Source organism: Larimichthys crocea, chromosome VI (genome assembly GCF_000972845.2).
Source record: "Larimichthys crocea isolate SSNF chromosome VI, L_crocea_2.0, whole genome shotgun sequence".
Lineage (NCBI taxonomy): Eukaryota > Metazoa > Chordata > Actinopteri > Sciaenidae > Larimichthys > Larimichthys crocea.
In genome coordinates this window covers 1732405-1760296 of record NC_040016.1, presented here as the reverse complement: position 1 = coordinate 1760296, position 27892 = coordinate 1732405, and the positions used below count along the sequence as shown (strand labels likewise).

Below are 27892 nucleotides of genomic sequence, written 5' to 3'. Positions count from 1 at the left end.
GCATCTACACAGAGAAGGCTGTTCTTATCCCATTCCATTAGATACAACACAAGGTGAATGGTTCGTGCCTGTGAGTGTGTGCAGCGAAGAAGACACCTGCCGGTAAAAATGGTGTGCACTGACATTTAAAGAGAAAGCTTTAAAACAGCGTTTTGATGGATGGGTGCATTTAAAGAGCGCACAGGATGGAAGATGAGCTGAGACAGGTGGTCAACTAAAAATGAGGCACACTTAACACTAGTAGATGAAACAAAAGATATGAGAGGATTCAGACATATCCAGCCTGAAAAGAGTGGATAAGTGAAGAAAAGAGGAATGAAGGTCAGGGAAAAAAACAAGTGTAAGCAGGTATTTATGTTCACCATAGAGAAAACTAGGCTGCGTGATTATGTGTAGTGCCTCCAGGTCTCCAGCGTGAGTCCGCGTATCTGTGTCTGTGTGAGCGGTGTCCTCTGTAACGCATGCAGGGCCATGCACTGTGGATCAGTTAGTAAAAACCAAGTCTAGCTCATGCTATCCCCAAGGATCACACGCTGCAGGGCACCGAACTACACTGCGTGTGTGGGTGTGTGAGTGTGCGAGCGCTCCTGCTGAGTGACATTTCACAAATCCAGGGGACTGGGCTAATGATGTCCCCCTCTCTGACTGAATCAAAGCACCAAGAGGTTGTGAAGAGAGGGAAAATGGGCAGAATAAAAGTGAAACACAAGACGGCGGGAGAAAGAAATCTTTTCTCACTTCATATAGTTAATCAGTGCAGGCCTGTAGCGGTGGTCCTTGTGAAAGAATGGAGCATGGGTGGGCCAGTATTTAATTAGCAGGCAGGTGGAAGAATAGTACCAGGGACACAAACTCATCAAGACTAGCCTTTAATATCTGAATGACTCCTGTATGTGTAATCAACTATGCTACGAAGAATATTTTCAGTAACCTTCTTGAGAAAAGGCTGTGTACGACAGAGCAGTGCACGTCTGTCAGAGCAGTCGTGTCATACTTTCCCATTAGGGCCAAATAAAACTAAAGCAGTTTGCATCAATGTCAGAACCATCCAAACATAATAAAGCTACCTAAATCATGCTCAGGAAAAGAGCTGTAGAGAAAGTAGGTGCTTGACAGAACTCAAAAAGTACAAAGGACAGATTTGAGCTTACCGAGTTGATGCAGGCGAGCTCCTTGTTGAGCAGCCAGGGTAACGAGAGTTTCCCATCTCCCTTGTAGCAGGACTGAATTCTTTCTTTGATCTTCTCTTTTATCCTCCTCAGGGTGAACAGGCACAATGCTGACTCTTTGGGTGGTTTGGCCCGATTTTTCTGACCCTGAGAGAAGACTGTGAAGAGGATGTCTTCATTCTCAGAGATCCCCAGAGAACTGGCCAGCTGCCGGCCTGGCCGAGCCAAGAAAGCATCCTGGACCAGGCGGTACTCTACACCATCTTTAGTGCAGCCAATGGGGAACTCGACGTAGGAGTAAAACTTTGGGTCATCCACGCAGAGGCGGACAATTTTGGAGGTGAAGAACTGCTCTCCGCTGGCATCAGGTGAAGTCAACTGGGTATCCAGCTGCATTGTGAGATAATAGACAAACTGCTCACTGCTGAAGCTGTAGACATAATAGATGTCAAAAGCAGGGAACTTGGACAAAGTGTCAGAGGGGATCTTCAGCTGTGAAGAGACAAACTCATCCTGATAGACAAAGCTGAACATGTCGGCATTTTCTTCATTCTCCATCAGCTTGCGGCTGGACAGCGTGGGGAAGTACTCAGACTTGCCATCAATGGGGGTTCCGATGAATAGCTTGCTGGTCGGACTGTGGGGGGAGCTTATGATGACCCCGGACATGGTGCCGGACTCTGCCACACTGGAGAGGTAGTGCTCCTTGCGGTGGTGGGGCTCGCCAAGCTTAAAGAGGTCGTCAAGACGTAGGAACTGACAGATGCCCTGCGAAGTGCTGCCGCAGGCAATGAGTCGGTTCTGTGCATAGTCTATGAGAAGAAGCTTGTTTACATTGGGGGTCTGGGCTAGGTCGTGAGGGCAGGACTGGACACTTGGTGGAGGGTAGCACTTCTCATTGTCCACCACTGGGCCAGTCATGTGGCTGCGGAGTTTGGTCAGGTTGCTAGACAGCTTGAAAATCCAGTTGATAGCTCCTACATAGACTTCTCCAGTTTTGTTGTGGATGGCCAAATGTGTGAGCCCTGACTCAACAGGGACAAATCGTTTGAACGGCGGGGGTTGGCCTCCAGAGTAGGATGTGCTCAGGATAAGTAAAAGCCCCAAGAGGAGAAAAAAGTTCCCCTGGCCAGGGGAAGCCACTGACCGTGCTAGGGGGCACATATCTGGGTTGTCTAGGGGCAAGGTTTAGGGGGTTGGGGAAGGAGAAAGAGAAGAGGAGAAGGATGAGGAGTACAAGCTCTGGTGCCAAGTCCCAAGTCAGGATTTTCTTTCGTTTCTGCTCTTCTGTCAATGAATTAGGAAGGACAATTTGAGGGAGAGAGAAGGATGAAGGGAAATTAAGTAAAACTATTGATCCTCTGTCCCGTTCTCAGCGATGCAAGCCGTCATCAGAAACATCATCCACAGCGGCACGAGGTGGGAGCCCTGGAAGGCAGAAAGAAAAAACAGGGTGAGTGTCCAAGAAACATTTCCTATTGATTATGCATTAAGCAGACAGAGTGACCTAAAAGGCTCACACACTGCACAGCCAAAAATAGAAAAAAATTCAAGCAGACATTTGTGCCCCGGTGATAAATAAATGATATCAAATCAAGTCTGGAAGGAAAATTTGTGTCGGCATTTAATTTTGAGTGAAGATAGCCGGGGAGGCATGGACCGATTATTAAAGGCTCTGTACACATAATGCCAGTGTTGCGGGAATGAGTTATAGACTCACAACACTGAACTCTTTAATATTTCATAACTTTCAACTTTACCATGGTGGCTTCGGAGGAGGGGTGTGTATGAAAAAGTGCCTGTGGGCACCGTTACATTGACAGCAAGCAATTTATAGCTAGGACTGCTTGAAAGCTTTCCTGTCATGCTCTCTACGGCATCAACACACTATCCAGTAATTGTAATTACACCCGCAGTTCTGGCACTTGTATCCAGTTGTATCTGCCTCTCATGGCAGCACAACAGGTAGACCAGCACACATTGCTTTCCCTCTGGGAGCTACGATTATTATATTATATACTGTATATATATCAGGACAAATATAACTTGAGCCAAGAGAAATATAAAAAGTCCTTGACCGAGATGTATGCTGCATATAGAGCACCGTTCTCGTTAACCATCCACTGATGGTTTTTGAAGGGTCCCTATCTTACACAACACTTTTCCGCAGCCAATCATGCGCCGCCCCCTCAGACAGCACTCAAAACTTGCCCGTCCCCTGCTACACAGATAGACAGACAACCACACTGCATCGAAAGGTGACCTCATTTTTTTTATTTATTTTTTTTTATTTATACATACAATATGGCACATGAGGGTCCCAGAGTAGATATCGATAACAACATTTAACCTAATTTAATCTGGTTGGACACAACACCATCCAGTAATGTATTGCACTCAAGCACACATAGCAGATAACTTGTACCCTGGTTAGGTCAAGTCTACGGTTTGCTCTCAAACCTATGCATGTGTATAGACTTCCTAGATTTATTCATCTTGTGACCAGTACCTACACCGACATAGCTATTTTCAGTCTGCCCACATTTCACTGCAGCCCTACTTCCATCCACACTGACATCACTTTCCTCTCACACCAGCTAATTCTGATACATTCAGAGTGGGGTGGGTGCTCAGCTTTCATTTCTGAGCTTTTTACAAAAACACAAATATATTTTGACCCAGCAAACACTATAACCCACAGCTGGTATCCCTTGACAACCTGGGATGCAGACAACAGAGGCGGTATATCAAAAAGGCAGCAGGACGGATATAATTTACAGGATGGACGTTTTACAGGTAAAGGACAGGGAGGAGGGGGAGGAGAGGAGGAGGAGTCAAAAGGGAGAGTATTTGCTCCTTTGGGCGTCCTCTAACGACAATGCAATGATGAGGAGGAACAAGGTTTGCCGAGTGTGTACTGCTATTTGACAGGCCAATCATGTTCCTGCAATACTGGGACATTAGTTCTCCTGTAAATGCTGATTATGCAAAATAGGGCGCAACTCTTCCAGGGACCCCACGCTTCAATTTCACCTTGACTATCAAACTGTCTGCACGAAGGGTGTTTTATGACCACACCAAATCAGAAAAGATGAGAGACAGTACAGAAAGATGAGGGGGGAAGGAAGAAGGGGAAGAGGGAGGTGAGGGGAAAAAAATCAAAAGAAGGACAGAGAGAGCAAGGGATGTGGGTTTTTTCTTATTCTGCTTTTTTAAGTTTCCGCCTCCTGCTCATGTGGTTAGCCACTCAGGACCAAAGCTATCTGTGTCCATCGATCACTACCAGGCATACATATCAGGAGGTGGTCAGTTTACCAAGCTTAGAGGGATAAATGTGAGTCTGTTTCCTTTTTTGTTTAATACAGCTATCCTCAAGGAAGGCAGGTATGTGTGAAAGAGTGTGTGGTGAACACTCAGGGGGAAAAATTGCACTTTTGCAAGTATTGAAAGAATTAAAACACCTCAGTAAGAGGAGTCATTGAATTGCACATCAATTTTAGTCACTGGTGGTGCAAGTGAGCAAGAAAAGAAAGAGAACGGGGGGGAGCAGGAGAGAAGAGAAATAGTAGTGGCGACGTTCATGGAATAGCAAACCATAGCTCAGCTGAGACAGAGCTAGCCTGGTTCAGGGAGAGGTGGTGTCATCCAATTTCCACAAATGAAAAGTCAGGAGAAGACAAATGTATAGGAGAGAGGGGGGGAAAAACACTGCGAGAAAGAGGAGCTGAGCAAGAACAAAGACAGGAAAGGTAGGAGACGGAGAGGAGAAGAAACTGCACAGACAGAAAGACACAGAGAGAGAAGAGCAGGGGCTGAGTGAGGAGCCAAACAAAAGGCGACACTTCTGCTGCATTTTAATCAGAGCTCTACCTGTGCTTGAATCAAACACCAGGGGAGCCCCGTGGATCGAGGCACCTCGGCGAGGTAACTGCAGGCAGAAGGGCCTGAGCTGCAGCCATCAGATATACCCCGACTCTCCACTCTGTGAGATTAAAATGACTCGATGCACATCGCAGCCTCTCTGGCATAAGCAGTAGCAATAAAGTGACAAGCTAGACTATAAAAAAGCCTAATTTCTTGCTCAACGGTACAGTCACACCACGCGACGTGAGCAGATGTCAATTTAAAGCGCTGTGGCACGTAGGGAGGCCGGCTGCCTCATTTTCCTTTTGTCATTTCCAAGTGAGGGAAAGATACAATGAGACGGAGTGAGTGAGCGAGCAAATGAGCGAGCCTGATAAAGGACGAGAGAAAGCGTGAAAAAAAAAAATAGTCCCTACAGTAATTCCTCTTCATTTAGGCCAGCCGCAGCTTGATGTAAGAGAGTGTGAATCGCACAACAAATTGCATCTGGGGGTCTCCAGCTGCTTGTTATCTATCCTGATAATAACACAATGACATCACGACAAACACATGGAGTCACCCATCTCCATAATATAAACTTCAAAACTACAGACAGCATGGATAAAAAAACCAAACTCCCTGTTCCAACCCATCATGGCAGACATGTCCAACTGTTGTGGATATAGTCAGTCACTTCTTACACACATTCCTCTTTTTTTTCCTCAAACTCTCCATTTTCTCTCTCCCTCCTTATCCCTCCAAACCCTCTTCAATTTCAATTTCCTCCAGAGTGAAAAGTGAAATGGTGGGAAGACCGCTGGAACAAGGTTGCGAGCCATATCTGGCACCATCAAGGAAAAACATGTCAATCATTTTGGGCTGGAGCGTGTCTGTGGCTTTGGGAATGGGCAGCCACCATATCGGGGGAGCCGGGGCCGTTATCACATCAGAGAAAAGCATTAGAGAGGACAGGCTGTAAGGGGCCAGGTTGATTGGATTTGATATCTGGATGTCTTATCAATTGACAGGGCTGTACTGCATCCCTATGGACACTAGGAATTAGAATGAGGGATTGAGAGGGAGTTTTAAAAGGAGGGGCCTTTCACAGCTTGACTTCAATTTGTTTATTTGGCTTAACAGAAGAGGGAATGCTGAGAAAAGCTAGGCTCTGGTGGTATGTTATGTATGTTGAAAAATTGAGCGGCCGGTGAAGTGGTGTGTTGTTGGTGACTCTTGTGAGCTGAGCTGGATCAGCTCTTCCTCTCTCACCCTCTTCTCCAAAGTGGCTAAACCTGTCCGTTCAGATAATGGTCGTTGCTCAGCCCTGGAGCTGTGCTGATTTATTGCCGGTGGCATATCAATTACAGCACTCGCCGCTGGAGGGGAGAAAGAGCGGGAGAAGGTGGCGAGAGAGAGATGACGACGAGGAAGGAAGAGGAGCGGTGTTCAGACAGATTCCCTACCCTCTGCACCGCGTCGCAACACGTGGGTCACATCTGGGATAAGAGGGAGAGGTGAGCGGGTGGAATTTAGGGTTTAAGGAAGACAAAAAATATAGTGAGGGGAGACGGGAAAGGTTCGGAAGAAAATGAATGCAAATTCTCAAGACACACACTCTCATATATGAACTAAGTCGATTATTGTAACTCAACCATAGCATAATCAAGGAGGTGACTCAAAGCAATACGGTTTGAAAGACACACACAGCATATCCCCCTCTCTGTGTATACACACAAACACATTAAAAATGCAGAAAGACAGAGAAAAATATGTCATGCGCATGAAATTCAAAACACACACGCACAAAAACCTAATGGGTCTCTATCCTAATCTGCCCTCCACCTCTTGCCTCAGCAGCCAACACACTCGAGAGATTGGAGATTTGCCCAGGAGGAGAAAAGGGAGGTGGGTGAGGGGCGTGTAAGGGACTAAACAGCACAAGTAGGCAGCAGGAAGCGGCAGTGGTGGTGTGGTGGTGGAGGGGGGGTTGGGGTAGTTGTAGAGGAGAGTAAGATAGAAGGTAGCCAAGCCCCTGAAGCCTTAATCCTCTCCCAGGGTCTGTCTAATCTCGCCACTACTATCTGCATATGGGAAGAATGGATTACCATCCCCCGACACACTGACAGAGGGATGGATTGATGGAGGGATGGGTGGCAATCCCTGGACAGACAACACACCGGCAGACGGCTACAAACACACGAAAAGTCTGCATGAAGCTATTATAACGAGATGTGGGTTGCTCTCCAATTTCGGTGGTTTGAAGAAATAGTCAGCACACACAAACACACTGCAGGTAGGCATGGCGCAGGCTAGTTATTTGCAGTCTGGTTAACCCACCAGTCTGACATATGTCCTAATAATAGGCTATCTCAGAAAGAGGAGGGGGCAGACCATCAATCCAACCCACACTGAAGCTGCAACGCTCCTCTTAACACACCAAAAACTCAAATCTCAGCGCTGCAACAAAGCAATCGCTCTGTGTGCTGAGGATTATCAGAGAATGTCAACATTATTACAATAACTCAGTGGAATATTATAAAAAAAAATATCTCAGCCCATCTGTCACTGTCCATAGAAATTTGTTCATAAAGGTCCTCCTTTTTTCAATAACAGCTGAATGACAGCAGAGGACGACGTGTTAATAGCTGAATATGGAGGGTATATGGAGAATGCCCATGGGGGCAACATAACCTGGAAGAGTCAACCTAAGAGCTGATGTTCATTTTTGTGTCATTATATCATTACTTTATGAGCAAGAAAAAAAGTGACAAAAAGGCACTTAGTCATGAGGACAGGATATCCAAAATATGACCAGGCACTTTTTAAAAAGGGGCCAAAAACAACTGTCCCCACATCATATTCAAGTCCTCCAGCGAGCCAAGAAAAATTTCAGAGGAGGTAAGACCAATTTTCAAGAGGTCGAACAACAAAGCAGTATTGTATATTGTGGTATCTTGTATCATTTCCTTCCTGCCTTGGCTGGGGGAACAAGCTGACTGGCAAGTCTTGAGGTGTATAAAAAGCCCTTATGAGTTCTGTTTTAGTGCCAACGTAAATCAGTTTAGTGGAGGACAAGCGCCGGTGCCCTTTCCCTCTCCGTGTGGCAGGTGGCCTGCCAAAACAAATGCCTTGTTCCTAAGTACAAAAGTAGTGAGCGCGCATGTGCCCGTGTGTGTGTGTTTGTGTGTGTGTTTCGGAAGTCAGGCGCTGGAACAAATTGAGCCCCCTGTCTTTAAAGCACCTTGCTGTGCTGACTTTCAAGCCATCAGCCCGGCTGCAGTGATAAAACCTGATCCAGACCTGTCTAGCAGCTACCCTTGACAGTGAAGGAGTTGAGAAAAAGCTACAGAGTCGAAACACCGGCCTCAAACATCGTCCTTGGTTTATTCTATATTAGTTTTTACTTAAGTACATTAGCCAAGAATAAATCCTTTACCGCAGTCACTTTACAAGCTGCTCGGCTCTGTTTCATGGAATAATGGAATGTGAAGGTTGTAAAAGGTTTTTTTTTTTTTTTAATAAAGTGAGCCCCAGCTAATAAAACACATAATAATAAACAATAATTAAAAACATGAAAAGGAGACTTTTTGGGACTTTGCACGACAGCCTTTTTGCTAGCCTGTTAATCTGTAATAATCTGACTGACGTCACTTACTTCCACTGTCCTCTCTGTTTGTTTCCCAGGCTTGAATCAGTGGCCCGCACAAGGACGAGGGTAGAAACTGCCAGACAATCTACTCACACATTCAAGGGCTAGAGTGGCAGTAAGTGCAAGGACAACTGCTTCTCTGACACTTCTCTGTGCCGTGTGGATAACAGACATGTGTGTCTGTGTGTGTCTGTGTGTGTGTGTGTGACAGCTGCCACTCCGAGACAGTACACAGACTGTGGGCAATACATCACACAAATTCCTTCCTCTCCTCGTTCCCTGCGACAATAAACACACACACACACACACACACACACACACACACACAATCTTTGTGTTTTCAGAGGTAAAACGGGATTATACACTAACAGACGTTACTTCAGGCACACACTTCTGGTACACAGGGATGTGGTAATGTGTGTGTGTGTGTGCATATGCGCCTATGCTCTGGGGCAACAGTGCACAGTTGTCGCTGCTCTGCCTGCAGTTGTCGAAAAAAAGACAGAGGGAGAAGGGGAGTCGATGACTACTGTGTGTGTGTTTAATATGGGGCCGTAAGGGCAGGAATAACACACACACACACACACACACATCATGGCAATATTAGCACCAGCTCCTCCGACCTCTCTGAATCTGACCGCTGCAAATCTTACATGAAGTCTGCTCCAAGCTGGAATGCAGAGGGAATGTGCTGTGGACAAACCTCTCTGTGGAATTCATCACCTCATCAAACACATGCCATGTTTGTCTGTAATCTATGTAACCCTAACTTAATCTTCAAATCTCACTTTCTGTATTAAGCAAATAGTCAAACAGCCAATGTGTTTTGAACAGTTGCTAAACAGCTTGAGGTGACTGGATGGTGAATGGCACCATCTTTGCGCTCTGAACAGTTTTATGAACATTGTGTCTGATTTGGCTGGTGAACACAGGGTTGAGCGCCCCAGGGTGTCTCCCAGGCATCCAGCCCTTGTCACTACAATAACACATGAAGTACAGACAGACTGTGTTCGTCTCCATCTTTATATTCCAATTGAATCCTCTCACCCCATTTCTTTATTTTCTCCATTTCAAAACAGCTCACATCCCTTTCTCCCCCTTCTTCAAACCTTTTATGACTCACATCAGTGCCAAAACCTAAATAAAATACAAACTGCTGCTCAAACGTCTAATTTATGACGATGACAAACAAACTAAGCATGAGCACGGGAACACATTTTCTCCGCCCCGTTTCTCCTCTCAGGGGTGAAATTCCTGGAAAAAACAAAAGGCCTTCATTCCTGCCGCTTAGACAGAATGAAAAACGGTTGAACCAGTCATCGCATAAACCTGCCCACATTTTTAAAAAAAAAGCAGCACACAGACACACAAACACACTGATGCAGGCACCGTCAGATTAGTGGTTTACTCTTAATCTCTCCACTGTGTTTGTGCGACAGGGTTTTTCTTTCTATGACAAATCCTGTGTCTGTCTGTCTGTGCGTGTGTGTGTGTGAATGTGGGAGAGGTAGGCGATATGTAGGTCAAGGCTACAATGTGCCTGATATGACTCACAACGCGACGCAGTTAACAGTGCAGTTAGTTCAAAATTTCACCACTGTGGCAATATCACACTGAGCCTGCACTGTTGTCTGCAGCATAATGCTAATGCCGTTTTAGTTTGACGTGGCTTAAAGAGAACAACAGTAAGCTTGAGCGATCTGAGGTGATGACATGCAACAGCAGGTTGTAAACTTCACTTGGACTCAATATCTCCATGTGTTACAAGGCAGGATTACATTTTATATTTCACAATTGAATTAACCGACACTAAACAAGTAAACATCTTGCACACTTAAGAACTACATGTATATTTTAGTCAATTTACTACATGCACGTGTGTTTTTTATAGCTTTATAAGCTGAAACAATGAACTCAACACAAAACACATCCATCCATCCTAAATGCTAGGTGATGTATGCAAACTTTAAATAGATATGACTGAATGACTTTTCTTTACCACGTGTTGTTACAGTGGCTACTTTTTAGCAATATTTTCAAGGTCTGCTGAACTGCAACATTGTTTCAGCACAGTGCGTGATGCGACTAATGTCACATTACCTTTTTCACAGCTTTCATATTTTTTTAGCCAACTGTTAGATGGTGCATTTTTATGTCAAAAAAACTCAAGAATGCACTGCTATTTAGCAACCAACTCTCAAAAGTCCTGAAATCTGAGAAGTGCCTGAATGCATCTACTGGGATATCACCATATTTGGAAAGCACATAGTTTCTGACAAAAGGATAAAGGTAAGCAACATTAACTGAGATGACTTACATAGCTAGAGTTTCACATCAATCACAGCTATCTAAGTGACACGGGGTACAATGTTGTTAGCAGCCCAGGTTTGAGATAGAGGCAGGATTGAGAGTGATGGGCCACAAAAGCCTCTTCTGTAATTTGACCAGAAACAGCCTCAAAAAGCAACACATCATTTAAAATATGAACTCTCTACTTGCAATGTGATAGTTGGGGGTTATAAAATTACAACGCATAACTGCACCGGTGTAGATATATTAGGAAACTACCCCATGGAGTGTGAATGGGGCCGGGCATTGTTATTGCTAATCACAAACCCAGCATGTATCTACATGCCACCCCATGGCTTAAATCAACACTGAGTAATGCCTTCATGTCACAATGAAGGTCAACCACAAACATCCTTGAGGTTTTCAAACAGTTGTTCAAACCACCAATCAAGCTGTGGTTTGAGCTCTCCAAGCTGGTTGTACAGGTGTTGATGTCATGAAACCACGGTTAAGGACAGGTTCAGCCAGTGAACTCAGCACAGTGGTGAACTGAGGACATAATAAAACAGTATCGCCTATCACAACATTTCATCTTTATATATATATATATATGTGTGTGTGTGTATGTATGTACACACATACATACACACATACAGACAAATTTAAGATGTTGTTGTACTCATGGAGACATGTTTTATAATGTAACTTTGAAGTGTACTCAAATAATAAAAATGTGGCGTTTATATGGTACACTGATCAATGAATAGACAATTCTGAGCTCTTTTCTGTTACAAGAAAAACTGGTGCATTCCTTCATAGCGCTGCTTATATTCTCCCTGTTGAGTTCACTCTAAAGGAATGCAGTCTGCTCTGCCCAAAACAGCTTATTACCAAACACTGCTGCCTTCAGCTGCAGTGCCCTCCCTCTGCTCTCTCTTCCTCACACCCTCCGTTTATGAGCTTGATTGACCCTTGATACCCAGAGTGCTGGAGTGGGCTGGCGCTGCAACACTTTGTAAAAACTTGCCAGAGAGTGTTGATTGTTGTAAAAACAGACGTGCCATTATAAATCCCACTCTCTAAGCATATGAGGGCAGCACTGTTGATGGTAGTAGCGAGTGGAAGGGGAGTCACTTCAAGGAGAAAGGTATTAAAAAGAATCACTGCCTGCTTTTGTTTTAACAGCGCCATAAAGGTAGGCCTCTCCCTTCTTGGACTTCCAGAGTAAGTTTATGCGGACGGCCAACATCATCAGTACAAGATGAATGGTCAGCTTGGGACTGCAGAGGTATTCATAAGACACAGCTAATGAGAAAATATGTCAAACTGCTTATATCAAATTAACATTAACCTCATGCAACTTTCACTCTTTGAGAGCCAGAGTCGATAACTTGAGAATGAAAACACAAAGCACGTCCAAAGTACAGTCTGGCCTTTTCATATCTGTGGCACCACTTGGTTTTTGTGTTGACAGGAAAAATTTGACAAAATATGCATCTGTAGATAAGACTATCTCAGCCAGAATCCTTTTTTGATTTCACTATTAAGATTACATCATAAAGGGGGTGACATCTGACCTGCGCACTTCAAAGACTTGACACAAATCCAAGACTTAATCTAGCTCATATCTTCTCAGCTGTGAATTCTGCTGGTGCCCCATCGCACTACACATAGTCTCCGCTCCTTAAGCTTATTGACACTGACAGACAACTGACCATCTGCCCCTCCTGCCTTAGTCGGAATCATTACATCACCCAGTACAAGTTAACACAAATAAATGTCCTGCTTTGTTGTAATGAAAGCACAAGAGCAAAAGCACTCATATGCACGCAGTGTGTCTGGGTTGGGTCACTATTGACTTGGACAACATCCTTATCCATCTTTGTCCATTAAGGCCCATACTGTATCCGGATGTGTGCTGTTGAGGAGTATTAGTAACCATATCATTGGCTATGACCGCATGGTTTTATCCTGTGCTCTAAATGCTTTAAGACAGGCGTGTGGCTTGTGTCACATGGTGTTTAACCGATTTATATCCTCAGATGGGTCACAAGACATCAGGATTGAGGCAGATGTCTCTGCCTGGGGGAATGTGGATTCAACTCTTTATAAAAGGGAACCGTTGAAAAATAGTGTGATAATTCATCTAAGATGTTGTGGAAAGGGCACAGACAGCAGGTCTCCAACATTTAATGTCAGTTTAAGGTCATAGGTTATTTGTAGGCAATTTGAAAAAAAAGATGATTCCTAGTTTAATCAATCTGAAAGAAAAGATGAAGCGTTGCTTTTTTGTTCTGCATGAAACTGAGAACTGTGAGCATGAGACGCTGGCCAACAAATGAGGCAAGCTGCCACCCAATGACACACATGGTCAAACTCATCATAATATACAGGAAGATCTTCAGCAGTATACACACTAAACAAAGACACTGCCATGTCCAGGAACTCAGTGGGAGAGGACCCTTCATTCTGTTTAAATGGCACTGTTACATGTGAGTCATGTGAGGCCAACGCCAATTATCTTCAGTCCCGCCGTTGTAGAGCTGAAACAAAGGAAGCTCGTCTATCTGACTAGCTCAGGAGCTAAGTTTTTCCCAGTGAATACTCCAGCCAACAGACAGCGTGTGTGTGAATGTACATGCACAGCCCATTCATGGTGTTCAGTAGAAGGAGACGAATAGGAGCCTGTGAGCTAAGACGATTTCCTGTCTTGTCCCAGATCCTCAGCACATACTGTATTCCTGGTGAAGCGCACAGTGCTGCACGCATCACTGATTCACAATAGAGGCGGTGACAGAGACGGGGACCAAGGCTAGTGTGTAACTGTGGCTGTGTGCATGACTGAAACCTAATTCGCAGACAGTAATAACTACAACACTTTCTCCACTCTAACTACATAAAAGCTAAATGTACATTTAATGATGACCTACAGACTCTCAGTAAAGACACAAAAAAGTCTGAATTAGATCGTAGGCTGGAGAAGAGAATGAAAAAATATAACTGAGAGAAGAGGGAGACTGAGCAGAGGCAGTAATAATCAGGCGGGAGATGAGGAGACACGAAAGAGAAAACGGTGCAGGTGAAAAGGTAAGGTGATGGAAATGGAGAGAAAAGAGGGACAGATAGAAAGGTGAGATGAGAGGAGTTGACGATACCTTTTCAGATAGCCAGCGAGGCGGAACGAGAAGGAATGAAGAGAGATAAGAGGAGAGCGGTCTGTGCATGTTTAGCTGAAAGCAAAACTTTTTTTCCTCGGCTTGTGGGCACCTGAGTGCCTGTCACATAACTACACCCAACACCACTTCAACTTAGACGAAGTACTTCAAAACAATACTCTTTATGGTGCTGCACTACAACTTCCACAAGGATCTGTTGGAGTTCCAATTGAGTGCTTCAACCGTTGAGCATTTATGACTACAGTCGTCCCTCGCTATAACGCGGTACACTTTTCGCGGACTCGCTGTTTCGCAGATTTTTTTTTGTGTATTTTTGCATGCTTTTTTTTTTACAGCGTACTGTACAATATGAGCGCGCATTGTGTTCTGCGTCCTGATTAACTAAGGGAGTACTGTACAAAATGTGTGTAAAAAGGTGTATAAAAGTGTGTGGTTAGGGGGTTTACGGCCTTAAAACATGTATAATAATTATAAACCTTACTTCACGGATTTCATTTATTGCGGGTTATTTTTAGAACGTACCCCCCGCGATAAACGAGGGACCACTGTACATGAAGTTGCCTTAAATTCATCATATTGTTTCCATAAAGATACAGATTCAGGTCATCCAGTCAAGCTTCGGAGACTCATCAGTACCATATCAAACATGACAGCCTGCATCTATTCTTGTTTATTTTTTCCCCAAACCTGTGAGCTTCTTAATAAACAAGTTTGGTTATTGTGAAAATTTAACCTTTACTGTGATTCTTAGGTGTGAATTTTCACACAACTCCCACAGTCTCTCTTCAACTGTTTGTAAATGCTAATCAAGTTAACATCTAATGAAAAATTACTTTTTTTTTTGCTTAAGAAACTTTTATAGGCCCTACCACTACAACAACAAAAATATGTAATTTGCATAACTGCATAATTTTATCTAGCAAGAACAATTGGGCCGTTTACAATCCCATCTTCCCAGCATGAAGTAAACCTATTTTTAAAAGCAAATATAATATGAATTAACTGTATGCACGATTGTATCAAAGTAGAATTTGTTACACAACAATGTGGGGAAATAATACTGAAACTTCAACAGATTTTTTTTGTTGATGATGAACCAACTGGAAGCCACAGTCTAACTTTTATACCAAGTTATCCATCCCCAGGCCAAAAATGTTTGGCACTGAAGTCTAAGTAGGATTCCAGTCTTCAATCCAATACATCCATTTTATGATCAGAGCCCTTTGCGTGGCTGTTCTTGGAGCCCTCCCAAAAGGAAGGGCCGGGCCTACTGGTCTGTCCAGAAGGACAAGTAACATCAGCCATTGTGAGTCAGTCACAGGGCAGACAAGGGGAGGGAGTGGGGAGATTCAACAGGAGACAAAACACACAGTAACCTCGAGCACACGTTCATTAGGTCATATTACTGAAACTGTCTTTCAACTTGGCAGACAGTACAATTAATAAAGCTGGTACTGGTGTAAACAGGGTGTGTGCGTGTGTGTATTCTGTCGGTGTGTGAAGGTCTTTGTGTCCGACTAAGTTTACATTAGGAGCTCCCGTTTCTAAATGTAGCAAGTGACAGAGGGAGGGAAAGGACTGCGTATGAAAATAAAGGAGAAATAGGCGGATGAGAGACAAAGCCAAAACGGTGTCCAACGAGCTTGTCAGTGTCGTTACAGTAACAGAGCAGCAGATCTTTGGGGAGGAGGCGAGTGTGGGGGGGAGGATAAAAACAGACATGGGGAGAAAGAAAAACAGAGAGGGAGACGTGTTGGAAAGACAGAAATGTGAGCACAGAGGAAGAGCGATAAGGAGAGACAAGGAGGGACTGGTGGGAGCGGGGGAAGATGAGATGAGAAAGAGAGTGGTGAGTGAGTGGAATGCCATAGACAAAGAGGGGAGGAGAGGAGAGGGAAAGAAGACAGGAGAGCAGAGGGACTAAATATATCAGTCTCTTGTTCAACATAAGACTGAGTTAGATATGACTATGGCTTATAGGACAACTGCGACGCTGGATGCTACGGGCCTGAAGCAGCACACACGCCCTTCTCGTTGTACGCTTGCCAACTATTTTGACAAGAGAATCCAGAGAGAAGACAAACTTCTCTGTACAAAGCCCCGCACAGAGTGTACCCTACAGAGGAGCTGAATGAAACTGGTAATTTTAGTCTCAGGTCTGAATGTTGCCGTGCATGACAGACGCAGCCTCACTGGGGGACGCAATCATTACAAGATAAGAAATACTCTGCTCCCCGTGGATTTAAATGTGTTTAAATGTTATTTGCCCCAGTCTGATTAAGTCTCCTCTCTGTTCCTATTGCAGAATAAGCGCCTCGCTGCCTCCACCTCTCCACCGCCTCCCCCCCTCTGCATTCTCAGCCGGGCCACCACGCTGTAGTGTACAAATATATTACACCAATACGGGCCAGGCAAATGACCTGCCATGTTCCATGGTCCCCCAGGGACCTACTGCCACTCATAACTCCCCAGTCTCTCTCTTATTTCAGCCACTCAACGCCACTTTCAAAGCAGATTGAAAATATGGCTGAGGCGTTATTTGAGCGCCATTATTGTACATTGTTTGGATATTTATGCAAGCTTGGTCTCTCAGCTTCAAAGTGAAGTAAACGGCATTGGTAATGGTGCAGGAACTGTTGGGATATATGCCAATGCTGGAAAGTACAGGTGCAAAACTGGATAAAGCACAGACATGGGAGCTTTTAGTTTCTGCAATTTATGGTCGTAATGGACGGGCAACGTACAACGCTGTTAGTGTTAGACTCTATTAAGTGCCTGCCATGGTTGAAAACAAAGTCATGCAAGAGCAGAAAAATAATCAATATTAACAACTGTAGCCTCAATAAAAGCAAAGTAAAAGCTATATTGTTATCAATGCATATCCCTTCAGCACAGGATCTTAAATCAAGCTTTTGTCTGAACAGACTTAACACAAGAAACCTTTTGTTCTCTACCAAATCACTTTACACTGAGCAAAATCAGTTCCACAAAGCTGTGGAATTAAACCACAACCTAATATGTCTTTGGTACAAGTGGGCCTTGACCTATTATTTGACAAACGCTGTTTGATAATGGGATTCAGCGCTAAGCCGGTCTCCATCGCCGCACTGCAATCCACTTTCCTCTGCAGGTCGGCTGACCCTTCCCTTGGTGTGAAGGAAGGATAGCTTGTATGATCAGTTCTGGCTTGTTAAAACTCATGATTTCACAAGGGGGAAGGGTTAAGGGCTCGCACAACGACGAGAACCTGTCACCAAAATTGTGCTTGTGACCTATACCCACAATGCCAAAAGCAGAGAGAAACGTCTTCAGAAGACCCCTGCTTCTCTCTCCCCTTCTCTCTCTGTCTCTCGAGGAATACTCAAGTCTCAACCTGCATGCCTCATTTGAATTCCAACGGCTGCCTTAAACTCAGTAGTGACATACACACAAACAGCGGGTCTGCAGCTCAATCGTCCAAGAGAAAGCACATTTTCCAAGAGAACTGGCTCATGAATCGTGAATCTGTGTGTCTGGGAGGTGTCTTGCTATACGCCCTGACCTTTCCGAGGAGCGAACCAAGAGAATCCATTTCTCCTGGCGGTGTTTGTATGAAGCGAGATGCGGCAATTATTAAAGCCCTAATGAATAACTGAGACAAAACAAAGCGCCGGCACACTCCAGCTATTTCAGCTCACCCCAAAGGCTACATTAGCATCTTAAATGCAATTGAAACTCTTACTCAAAATGCAGGCAACTCGCTCTTGGGAGTGAAAGAAAACATTATTCCTCCTCCCTAACCTGTAGATCCAAAACAGTATGCAGCGTAAACACAAGAAATTTAAATGAAACTAAGGGAGCTTTATTGTTGGCAGCCATGGGTCAGTAAATCATTGCACTCACAAAGCAGGTGCAGACAGTTTAGGGCTCACTTCATCAGCGTTCATTTTGATCCCATTTTTTTGGATAGCCTCGTGCGTCAGTCTGCCACTAAAGAAGGGATATTGTGCAGCTACATAATATGGCGCTTAACAAGCACACCAGAACATGAAGCTCCTCTGAGAGCTGATTCACTGGGGATGGGGAGGAGGAAAGATGAAAATAAGAGACTTGGAGTAAAAGAGATCGACAGATTATGTAGGCTGACCACAACCGCTCTGACCACCATCAAAAACCTCTTAAAGCTGTTATCATGTCAAATAGGAGAAATCCTGAAAAGCCTCAACAGCAGTGGTGCACTCTGAGACATTTATTTTACAAGCTCCCAGCTGAGCACACAACCAAATCTCTCACTTCACATTGGATTTCTGAGTCATCCATCAATGTATGTACTGCTATGGTTGTGCGTAAACGGGCGGCATGGAGGTGCTTCGTCCAGCGGGCGTGAGTCTGCGTGGCCTAGATCGAGCCTCGGAGTGAAAAGGGGGCTGCAGTGCTGCTAATTTAGGTCACTGGGTTGCTGGGTTGTGGCCTGTGTTCCTCCAGGAACAGATATGAATGTGTGTGCATGGAGAGCATGCATGTGGGGCAAATTAAACTTTATCCACTGTCTGTCTACCAGCTGTGTGTGTTTCCTGTGCTGAACTAAGCTAGTCTGCTCTCTCTCTCTCTCTCTCTCTCTCTCTTCATCTCATTGTAATATGGTCTTTATTAGCAGGCCAGTGGCTGGCAGCGTTGTCCCAGCTATGTGTTTGTACTGTGCATGTGTGGAAGGGGTCCTCAGGGGTCCTCAGGGAGAAATGTTTCAGCCTGTCCACATCTTGGACAAGTCCCTCACTGCCGCCTAATACTATGAACATGACAGGATGTGAAGAGAGGCAGGCAGGGGGAAGATGTATGGAGTTTGAACATGGGCAGGGATCTAGATGGAGCACTGTGTGCAATATCTTCTTCATCTGTTGTGGTCATTGAAGCCCGGCCAAGTATTCAAGCAATAAACACACACACATGTGCACAAAAATGTACACACACTTGGCTCTCTTGACAGGCATAAACCTCAACAAGAACAACAGTGAAACAGGATCCTGAAGCCATCTCCTGAAACTGTGAAGTCAACAGTCTGTTACTAAAGTGCTCCCAGAACGTCGGAAATAGGGGAAATATAGATTTCCCTGACAGTCTGAGTCTCTTTAGCTTTTCAGCGCACGTCTGCTCCCTTGCACTAACTCAATGTGATCGGCACGATGTGGCACGTAGAAAGCATTTTTTGGTTTTCCTATGTGATGGATGCTTAAAAGGGGCAGCTCACTTGAGCAGCAGGAGAAATATGGATAGTTTAAAAGGAGACTTAAGCGAGGAAGCGCTTGGTGCAACAATAGGATGCATAAAACCACAGACTCTGCTGAGCACACGCAGCAACATGTGGTCTTTACTTCTTCTGCTCCACCTGTAACGTTTGTGCACGTACAGAATATCACAGAGAAAGCATGGAGACTCGCTGCAAAGACAGCAAACAAACACAAACCGAAACCCATCACACACACACACACACACACACACACACACACGGGGCTGGGGCTTTACCACAGTGGCGCCGGGGCAGGGCAGGCGGCAGCAGCAGCTACTAATTAAGAATGGTTGGCTGAGCAGCTATAGTTAGGCCTGGAGCTGGAGGGCTGAGGAGAATAGGGCGACAGGTCTGACACCGTGTCTGTGTGCGCATGTGTGTGTGCACGTGTGTGCGTGCGTGCGTGCGTGCGTGCGTGTGTGTGTGTGTGTGCGAGCAGCCCCGGGGCTATAGGCTAGGGCCCCAGTTCAACTCTTGCTGACTCAGATTCAGCACTGCCTGTCTGGCTGCAATACTGCTGGTGCAGCTAGCAGGGGGAGGAAGAGCAAATTGCTCTTTCCCTGTCTCTGTTACTTTCTCCCTTTTCTCTTTGCTCCCTCATTCCTCTTCCTCTTCCCCCCCGGCTCTCTTTTACTCTACATCGTTCAGTTTTACTTCCTCTTTTCGGCTTTTCATTCCCTCACTCCGCTTACCAGCCGCCCTGTCATTTTCGGTCTTTCCTCCCCGCTTCCGCACACGGTCAATATGATTCAATAAGCTTTATTGGCAGTGAATGTGTTTGCGGAGCAGAGGTGCTGATTACAGTGGGGATCAAAACAGGAAATGCATTTGCTTTTAATGGTCCTCGACAGTGATCGCCTAAATCAACCTTCCTGCGACTCGCTTTCATTCTGACTCTGTTTTTGTTTCCACTTGTGGAGAAGCGATGTTCCTGTTGTCCTGCTGCAACTGTTGTGAATCTGACTTGTTGGGCGACTTTGGGAATTAACGGCTCACTGCATCACATAATATACACAAACAATAAAGATGACCACTTGACATAGCATTGCCATCTTTAGTGTTCTCATTTCAAATATACACGTTTCTTTTGTGATTTAGAGAGCAGCTATTGTGCAAATGTGAAATTTATTGTATTTTTAAAAAACTGGTGAACATATTAACATACATTAAAAAGGGCCTTGTGACAGTATAAGAGGCTTGGCCAGGCCTTGGTTATTTAGCGTGCCAGCTAATCCTATTGTTGTCGTCTCTGGAGCATAAGTGGCAAGCTTGATGTTAAATCCTTGCTTTTGTTTCTTTGTGCCTCATTTGCTGCCATCGAACGCCTAAAATAATAGTCCTTCACATTTAAGTGTGGACCCGTTTTGAAAGTCAAGTACCATTCTTGTGCATACCATGAACAAATGGTGTGAAGTCCGCTGTGAATATCACATCAAACAAACTTAACATGACAGAGCATTTGACTGTAGCTATCTATTGCACTGAATCACTGCCAGCCCGCTGCATTCTCAGCATTTCCGAACTGCCAAGAACGGAAAAGTGACACAGTTGACATTTCAGTGCCTCGAACCGTGGGAAGGATAATGCTATGAAATCGGCAAGTTGCCATTTTTATGCATCAGGTCCGCCACCGCAACTCGACGTTCCTCCGCTTTCTCAGGATTGCGGTTTTGCTTTGTTGTTGGCTACATACACACACACACAAACATACACACAGACACACACTTGCTCTTTTGTGTTTGCAGTCTAAACAGAGTGTTAGAGCAGAGTGTGTCAGTTTATTGTTTGTCTGTTCCTCTGGCTGTGCTCCCTCATGTTTACCTCTGCAGAACAATAGACTGGCCTGGGAAAACCTGAGCATGGGAGGTCTGATCCTGTGTGTGCGCGCATGTGTTTTTCCAACCAACTATTGTAATTTTGATTGCATTTACTTCATAACATTCTCCATGATATAATAAATAGTTACATAGCACGGTCTCGCTACCGCAGTGCCACCTCTGAGCCGTGTGAATGTTTTTGGATTCTATGTTTCAACGCACTTTTTTTTTTTACATGCATGAGCCATGTCCATACACATCCGTTCATCTGGATTTGGACACCTCCACAAACAGGCATCCTAACCCATAAATGCTCTGACAACTTTCGGTGTCATCATGTAGGAACTGGAACTGCATAGGACTATGTTCTGACTATCCTCAAGAGAAACTGAGATTTACAGGAAATGTACAGCAACACAAGCAACAACAATCCTGTGAAAAATGTTTGTACTGTTTGTACTTACCCAGCACAATTTGTCACTTTATAAATTTTTATTGCATAGAATAGCAACATGTCAATCATTTTAACACCAACTTAACCCTGACACCTGAATATAGGCGCTTGCATGTGAAATTAGAGAGAGACGAGAACACTCAGTAGGGAGGTCAAGAGGGTATTATCTGTAGCTACGGGCTGCTAATTCAGCCAGCCTTACATAAAAACTGTTTCTGTGTGTCTGAGATCTGGGCCTGTGGCCAGGCAACAGTTGGGCTAGGTGTCTCATGTGGGCTTACCGCTGAGGCTAAAACTGATATGGCTACTGTGGCTACTAGACTGGGCCCTAATTTGACAATGACTTAAGTCTGAGTGCAGCGAGGGTCACTTCATCTACATGTGGCTTTATTGGCACGTGCAACTACTGCAAGAGACGGTACGTGCTGGTGAAGATGGTCTATGGTTTGCTCATTTGTGAAAAAGATCAAATTCTTGTAACAATGGTGAGATCGGAATAAAAAGAGAGCGCTCATTATGTTTTTGGAGATGAGAAATTGGATGAAAAGAGTGTCAAAAAGCACAGCATGTTATCATGAGTAAATGCCGTGTAGCTTTTTGTTATGAGAGCCCGACACAGAGACAGACAGAGAGAGAGAAGAGAGAGGCCCGCGCTGTGCCCATCCTCACTTTGGCCCAGCGCCAGGCCTGCTCCGGCAGACGAAGAGAGAGAAAAGGGGGGGGGTGTTGTAAGCGCGTGTGTGTGTGTTAGGGGGGCAAACATTCCCCTGGCAGGATCCCCGGGACCCGGCGGAGGGCAGGGTTCAGACGGTGAAGGAGAGGCTGCATGCCCGGCAGTCAATTAGCGGCTTGCATTTACACAACAAATGGGAGCTCCCACGGTTTCTCCAGCGTTCGCACACGCGTGCGCACACACGCTCACACCACTCATTGAGTGTATCCACTCAGCGCTCATCTCCACACGCCGACGCAAGGTCAGAGAGATGGGGAGGGAGAAAGAGAAAGAGAGAGGAAGAGGCCAGCTATCTGCTGGAGTGGCACTCTACGAACACTAACTCGCTGGCTGTATCAGAAACACAAGCAGAGCCACAGCGAGCACAAAGTTATTAAAAAAAATAAAAAATCACTGTGCAGCCGTGAAACAGACATGGATACTCATCTCCCTTTGCCCTCGGTGGATTTAACAGACGAGATTTTGGAGAAGAGAAATCTAACTGCTGAAACAATTACTCAGTCGACTAAATGTGACTGAATGATTTAACGATCAAGCTTCTCAAATGTGAGGATCTGATGCTTCTCTCTGTTTTATATCATTGCAAGTTGTTCAAGACAAAACAAGCTAAATTAAAACATGCCAACTTTTTCACACTTTCCTAACAGTTCATTTATAAAAAGTAAAACATGACTGATTCGAATCCCCTCCTTCCACTGACTGATCGACATTAGCTCGCTCAGCAAAGTCTTTACTCTGTGTGCAACAGGTTGGGCCTTGCAGGTGCAAAGACAATGATTTGTGTATTTCTCTTTTGGTGCTTTGCGGCATTTAAATGTAATTTCTTTGGAAAAAGCCAGGAGCACCACCTGGGAGGTACCAAATGAATCCCAAACAAAAATTTACTTAGCATGTTGTTAATTTAGCTTGGCTGGAAGCAAACAAATATTAACTGTGTGATTAGTCACAGGCAAACCAACACTAAAGCATGCTGGGAGATGGACACAACAAAAGGAAAGAAACATGGAGGCAAGAAAAAATAAAATAAAAGAGGAAAACAGTGAAGAGAGACAGTCAGGCAGAAAATACTGGGCGGGAGTGACAGACGTCCCTTTCAAACATTTAGCTTCACCCAGAAACCTTGTGGAAGATTGCCATGTCAAGGTGATGAGTGAACAGGAGCTAAAGTCAATACCGTTTACTCAATAAAGTTGATCAGGCAATACCCCTGTCAGGACCTGCTGAAACTCCCCTCAATCTCTCTCTTGCAACACTAGTGTGAATGAAAATAAACACAATTTACAGACAAGCAAAGGGTTACATTACACTTTGATTTAGATCTGCAAAACAACTCATCATAAGAAACTAGTTGCATGCTGCAAACATGTGAGATGCCAATTTCAAAATGCTAAGGAAACCCTAAGAGCAATACACTTTTCTAAAATAATAACACAAGACATCTTCTGTTGCTGAACATTTGTCCTCAGCTATAAGAGACCAACATGTCTCAAGAGATCCACTGGCACTGCAGCAGCAATGTTACAGGTTTTATGAGTAAAAGAGGACTAAGCGAGGGTTTACAACAGAATGATGAAGAGAAAAGGAGAGAACATAATATCTCTCCAATGACCCAAAACATGTTATAGCAGTCGGTGTGAATGGGCCAACATGGGTTATCAGCTCTGGATGACCCTGCTCGTAACCAGGGCTGCCTGCAGGTCCAGAAATGGTGGATGGAGGTTACCAGAGCAATCATTTCTACAAGCTCACTACCACCCTGCCATTAATTCCACTCTTTGATACCTCTATCCATTTCATGACTTCTTGCAGAGCAGGGGTTGTTGCATTAACTTTTCATGAGGTGACCACATAAAGAAATACTAAGTCTGTGTGTGCTGCCTTTGCCTTGTCGAATATCCAGTGTAAAAACAAAGTTGTAACCACTTTAATGACATTGAGACGTGATAATCCTGTTAAGTGCACAGAATTATACAAGCTCCTGTAAAATTCTGCCTTGTGGTTTTTGTGTGTGACAGGCTGCAGCAGAGGACCTTGTGGTCGTGTGAATGACAACAGGAAGGTGTTTCACCTGTGTGTTTGGCATTTTTAAACACAGGCTGAGCTCGTATTCAATATCTATATCATAAATTGGATATTGGGAGGGTTTGTGTGACAGGAGCGCAAGACAGTAGACAAATCAGTGTCTCTGTCTCTCTTTACTTCCTCTGCTCCTCCCAGCCATCTGTCATTCTCTCCCATTGACATTCAGGTGAGAACTGCCTTGTCTGCAGACGCCATAACTGTCCATGTGTGTGTGTGTGAGAGAGAGAGGTGTGGAGGGCTCAGCAGTTACAATGGAAGCAGGCCACCTGAGTTAATGTGAGGAAGATGTGTGTCTATACCGATGTTGATGAGCTTGTGTGAGTTTAGAATGTGTGTATGTATCCCATCACCGGCGGGTCGGCACGTTTATGTGTGCGTCTCTCTGCCAATCTGCCCTCTACCCGCTCCATCCATTCATCTCCTTGCTTATACATCAATCTATCAGGGACAATTATTGGTGAAACTAGACCAGTAGTAAGTGGATGAGAGGTGACCTGCGCCATACAGCAATCAAACCCCAACCTGTCTCTCTCCCTCACTCACTCTCTCCCCCTGTCGCCCTCCCTCTTTCCTCTCCCCTCTCCCTCCAGCTGTGCTCTGAATAGGCCCTTAAATCACTCGGGCCCGGGCCCTTTGATTGGTTGACCTCTCTGCATGATTAAACAGCCATTTTCATCACGTCCTCCGTAGGAGAGTGACAGAATGAGAAAGAGGGAGAGAAGGGGAGAGACAGACTCGCTGATAAAGGAGGTGAGCGAGCACAACAAAATGGCATCGCTCCATGTTGATGATGAGAAGACGCTCGGATCAGAGCAGAAAGCCACTGACACTCCACAGAGGGCATGCTGGTGTGAATATCACCTGAAAGTCTAAGTCACAACACAACACTGATCACAAAGGTCAGGTAGGGCTGGACAGCGTAAACTAATAATTAATAACTGTGAAGACAATCTTATTAAAATCTTAACTGTCTCATTTCGAATGACTTCTGTGCTACACCATAGGTTGATTTGCTGGTTAAGTAGCCATAATCAGTTCAGTTACATGGGATTCAGATAATTTATAAATAATTAATGATTTCAGTAAATGTAGGTCTGTTAGAAATTCATAATGATGGTTTTATATTTAATAAATATGGTTTGTAGCCACCCCTATGACAAGCAGCATTATTTAGAGCACTGAATACAAATTACAGTTTAGGGTTTAGAGACAATGTTATTATCCGGAGCAGCTTGCAATAAGTGAGCTGGAAGCACAAGGTACAATTTATCCATTTCTTTGTTTTATGATGGCCCCGAGTTATGCAGGCGGTCAGTATCTTGCTCAAGAGCAATTCAACAGACATGGAGACGCCTCTGATGTGACTCTAACACACTGTAATGCATTGGGGGGAGGCTATTGAGATATCAAAAGTCACAATCATCACTGCCGTGACCAGCAGACCTCCCCACTAATAACCTGAAATCACCAGTCTGGTGAGTGGGTTAGTTTAATTTCCTCCTCTTCCCCGAAACCAAACTTCTCGTCCGATAAAATCACCACACCACCCCCTCGTAACATCTGTTTGGCTTTTTTTTTTAAAAGAGCCGTAAAGCCAGTGTGGCGGGGTGGCACAAGCAACAGCAGCTGTTCCAATGCTTCGTTCAGTCCTTAATTAAAGTTTGACTCAGCTTCTCAAGAGTTTTTGTCATCCTTCTTTCCCCACTTTCTCTTTTTCTCCATGTGCCTTGCACAGAGAGCTTCTCCCTACGACATTATTTATTATTCTTTGGTGTGAGCTGCCTTGTTGCTGTTCCGAGTTAGTTAGTGCTGCCAAGTTCCCTCCCTCACTCCTCTGTTGTCTTCTTCTTTTCCCTCAGCCGTTTCTGGCTGAGGTGCAGGCTCTGGCATCATTTTGTTCAGATTTCTCCTATCCCGCCCTTTCACAAATCTAAACGCTCAAGGCTTTTATGTTGATGCAACTACAAGCAGACTGGGAGACAGGCTACTTTTGAAAATGTGTCTGTGCTGCGGCCAAGTTTGACTGCAGCACTGATTGCCGAGGGCAGGATGAGGTGTGCCTCTTAAATGAGCTTAAAAACAGCTTGTGCCATGTTTGTGCCTCTGAGATGTGTCTTCTTTAGTAGTCTAGGAGAAAGAAAAGTCACGCATGCCTGACATTTCAGCTTGATGATGTCTTTGGTTGGAAAATGTAACCTTTTCTGCCCCGTTTGTCTGCTCTACAATTAATCATTGGTTTTTATACCATTGTTTTCAAGCTACATTCGACATTACGTGTCGCCTCAAGTGCCAATTGGACAAATACTATCTGTCATGTGTCAGAGGGCAGGCTGAGAGAGGCTGCTGGTGCACTCGAGGCCATGTCACGCTGATCTCAAGAGCCAAATGAGGTCACACCCGGGTAAAAATGTAGAGCCAAGCCTATCAACCAGAACAGTCACATTCCTCCACATGGAATGGAAACCAAGGAAATCATGGATCTTGGTGAGGCGGGGGTAGAGGCGGTCCCCAGGAGAAAGACTTGGAGAGAAAGGAAGCAACTCCTCCCAGCTGCCACGCATCAGCACATCACACCAGTCACAAGTTACACACCCCATTTCATTTGGAATGCGGTGGCCCGACAAGAGCTGAATGGTATCGCTGACGCATTCCTTCATGTTTGCTGCCTGCTTCATCACATGCTCTGCCTCCTTATCCGCCCAAAATCTACCAGCTGAGTGAACAGACTCACTGCTAAACAAATAGTGAGAGACAACCGGTGATCAACACTTAGAGAGACTCTTCACTCCCCTAACGTCTCGTCATGTGGGAGTTGGCACACCGCTGACCTGTGTGACAGCTCCTGGTGAGGGGAGTGGAGGCTGGGTCAGAGGTCACCGAGCACAACTGGAGCCATCATGGGATTGCAATGTGTAGCTTGCACTCACACCCACCTAAACACCCCTCCCCCGTGATGCAGTAGCAGTTCAGAGGTCCACCCCAGGCTGCGCAAAAAGCAACACGAGGGCCCTGGCAATAAAACCTGCACGGCCCCGCTCCACCTTTAAAGTGGGGATCAGTCTAACCTTTGACCTCCCCCTAAACCACCCCCTCCCTTTCAGTTTCGAGGCCTCCTCCTCCCCCTGCTCTTCTTCCATTTGTGGTTACAATCAACGCCCCACCCCCTTCCCGGCGGTCCGCCATTGTCTGGCCTAGAGTACTTATTCCCCAGGTCCCTCTGCTCTGCTTGCCTCTCCTCCGCAGGGGGTCGTGGAGGGAGAGGCTACTTAAAAGCACCCCCGGGATCCACGACGGTGCAGTGTGGAGGCAACACAGGTCTGCAAAAAGAATTAGGCTGAGCAGCCACCAATGTTCTGCACAACATGCCGTCGAGTGGTTTTTCCCTTAACAAGCTATGTAAGGGAGGAAAGGGAG

General features: G+C 45.0%; 1 protein-coding gene across 2 annotated transcripts in view; it reads right to left on the bottom strand.

Annotated features, from left to right (window-relative positions):
• Positions 1-27892, bottom strand: part of plxna1b (plexin A1b) — a 186736-nt gene that overhangs the window by 150168 nt on the left and 8676 nt on the right. For both annotated transcript variants that reach the window (XM_027279877.1, XM_027279878.1), the window contains exon 2: positions 1152-2597. In XM_027279877.1, coding sequence (XP_027135678.1) covers positions 1152-2333 — 1182 coding nt within the window. In that variant the 5' untranslated portion in view covers positions 2334-2597. The remainder of the gene's footprint in view (positions 1-1151; positions 2598-27892) is intronic.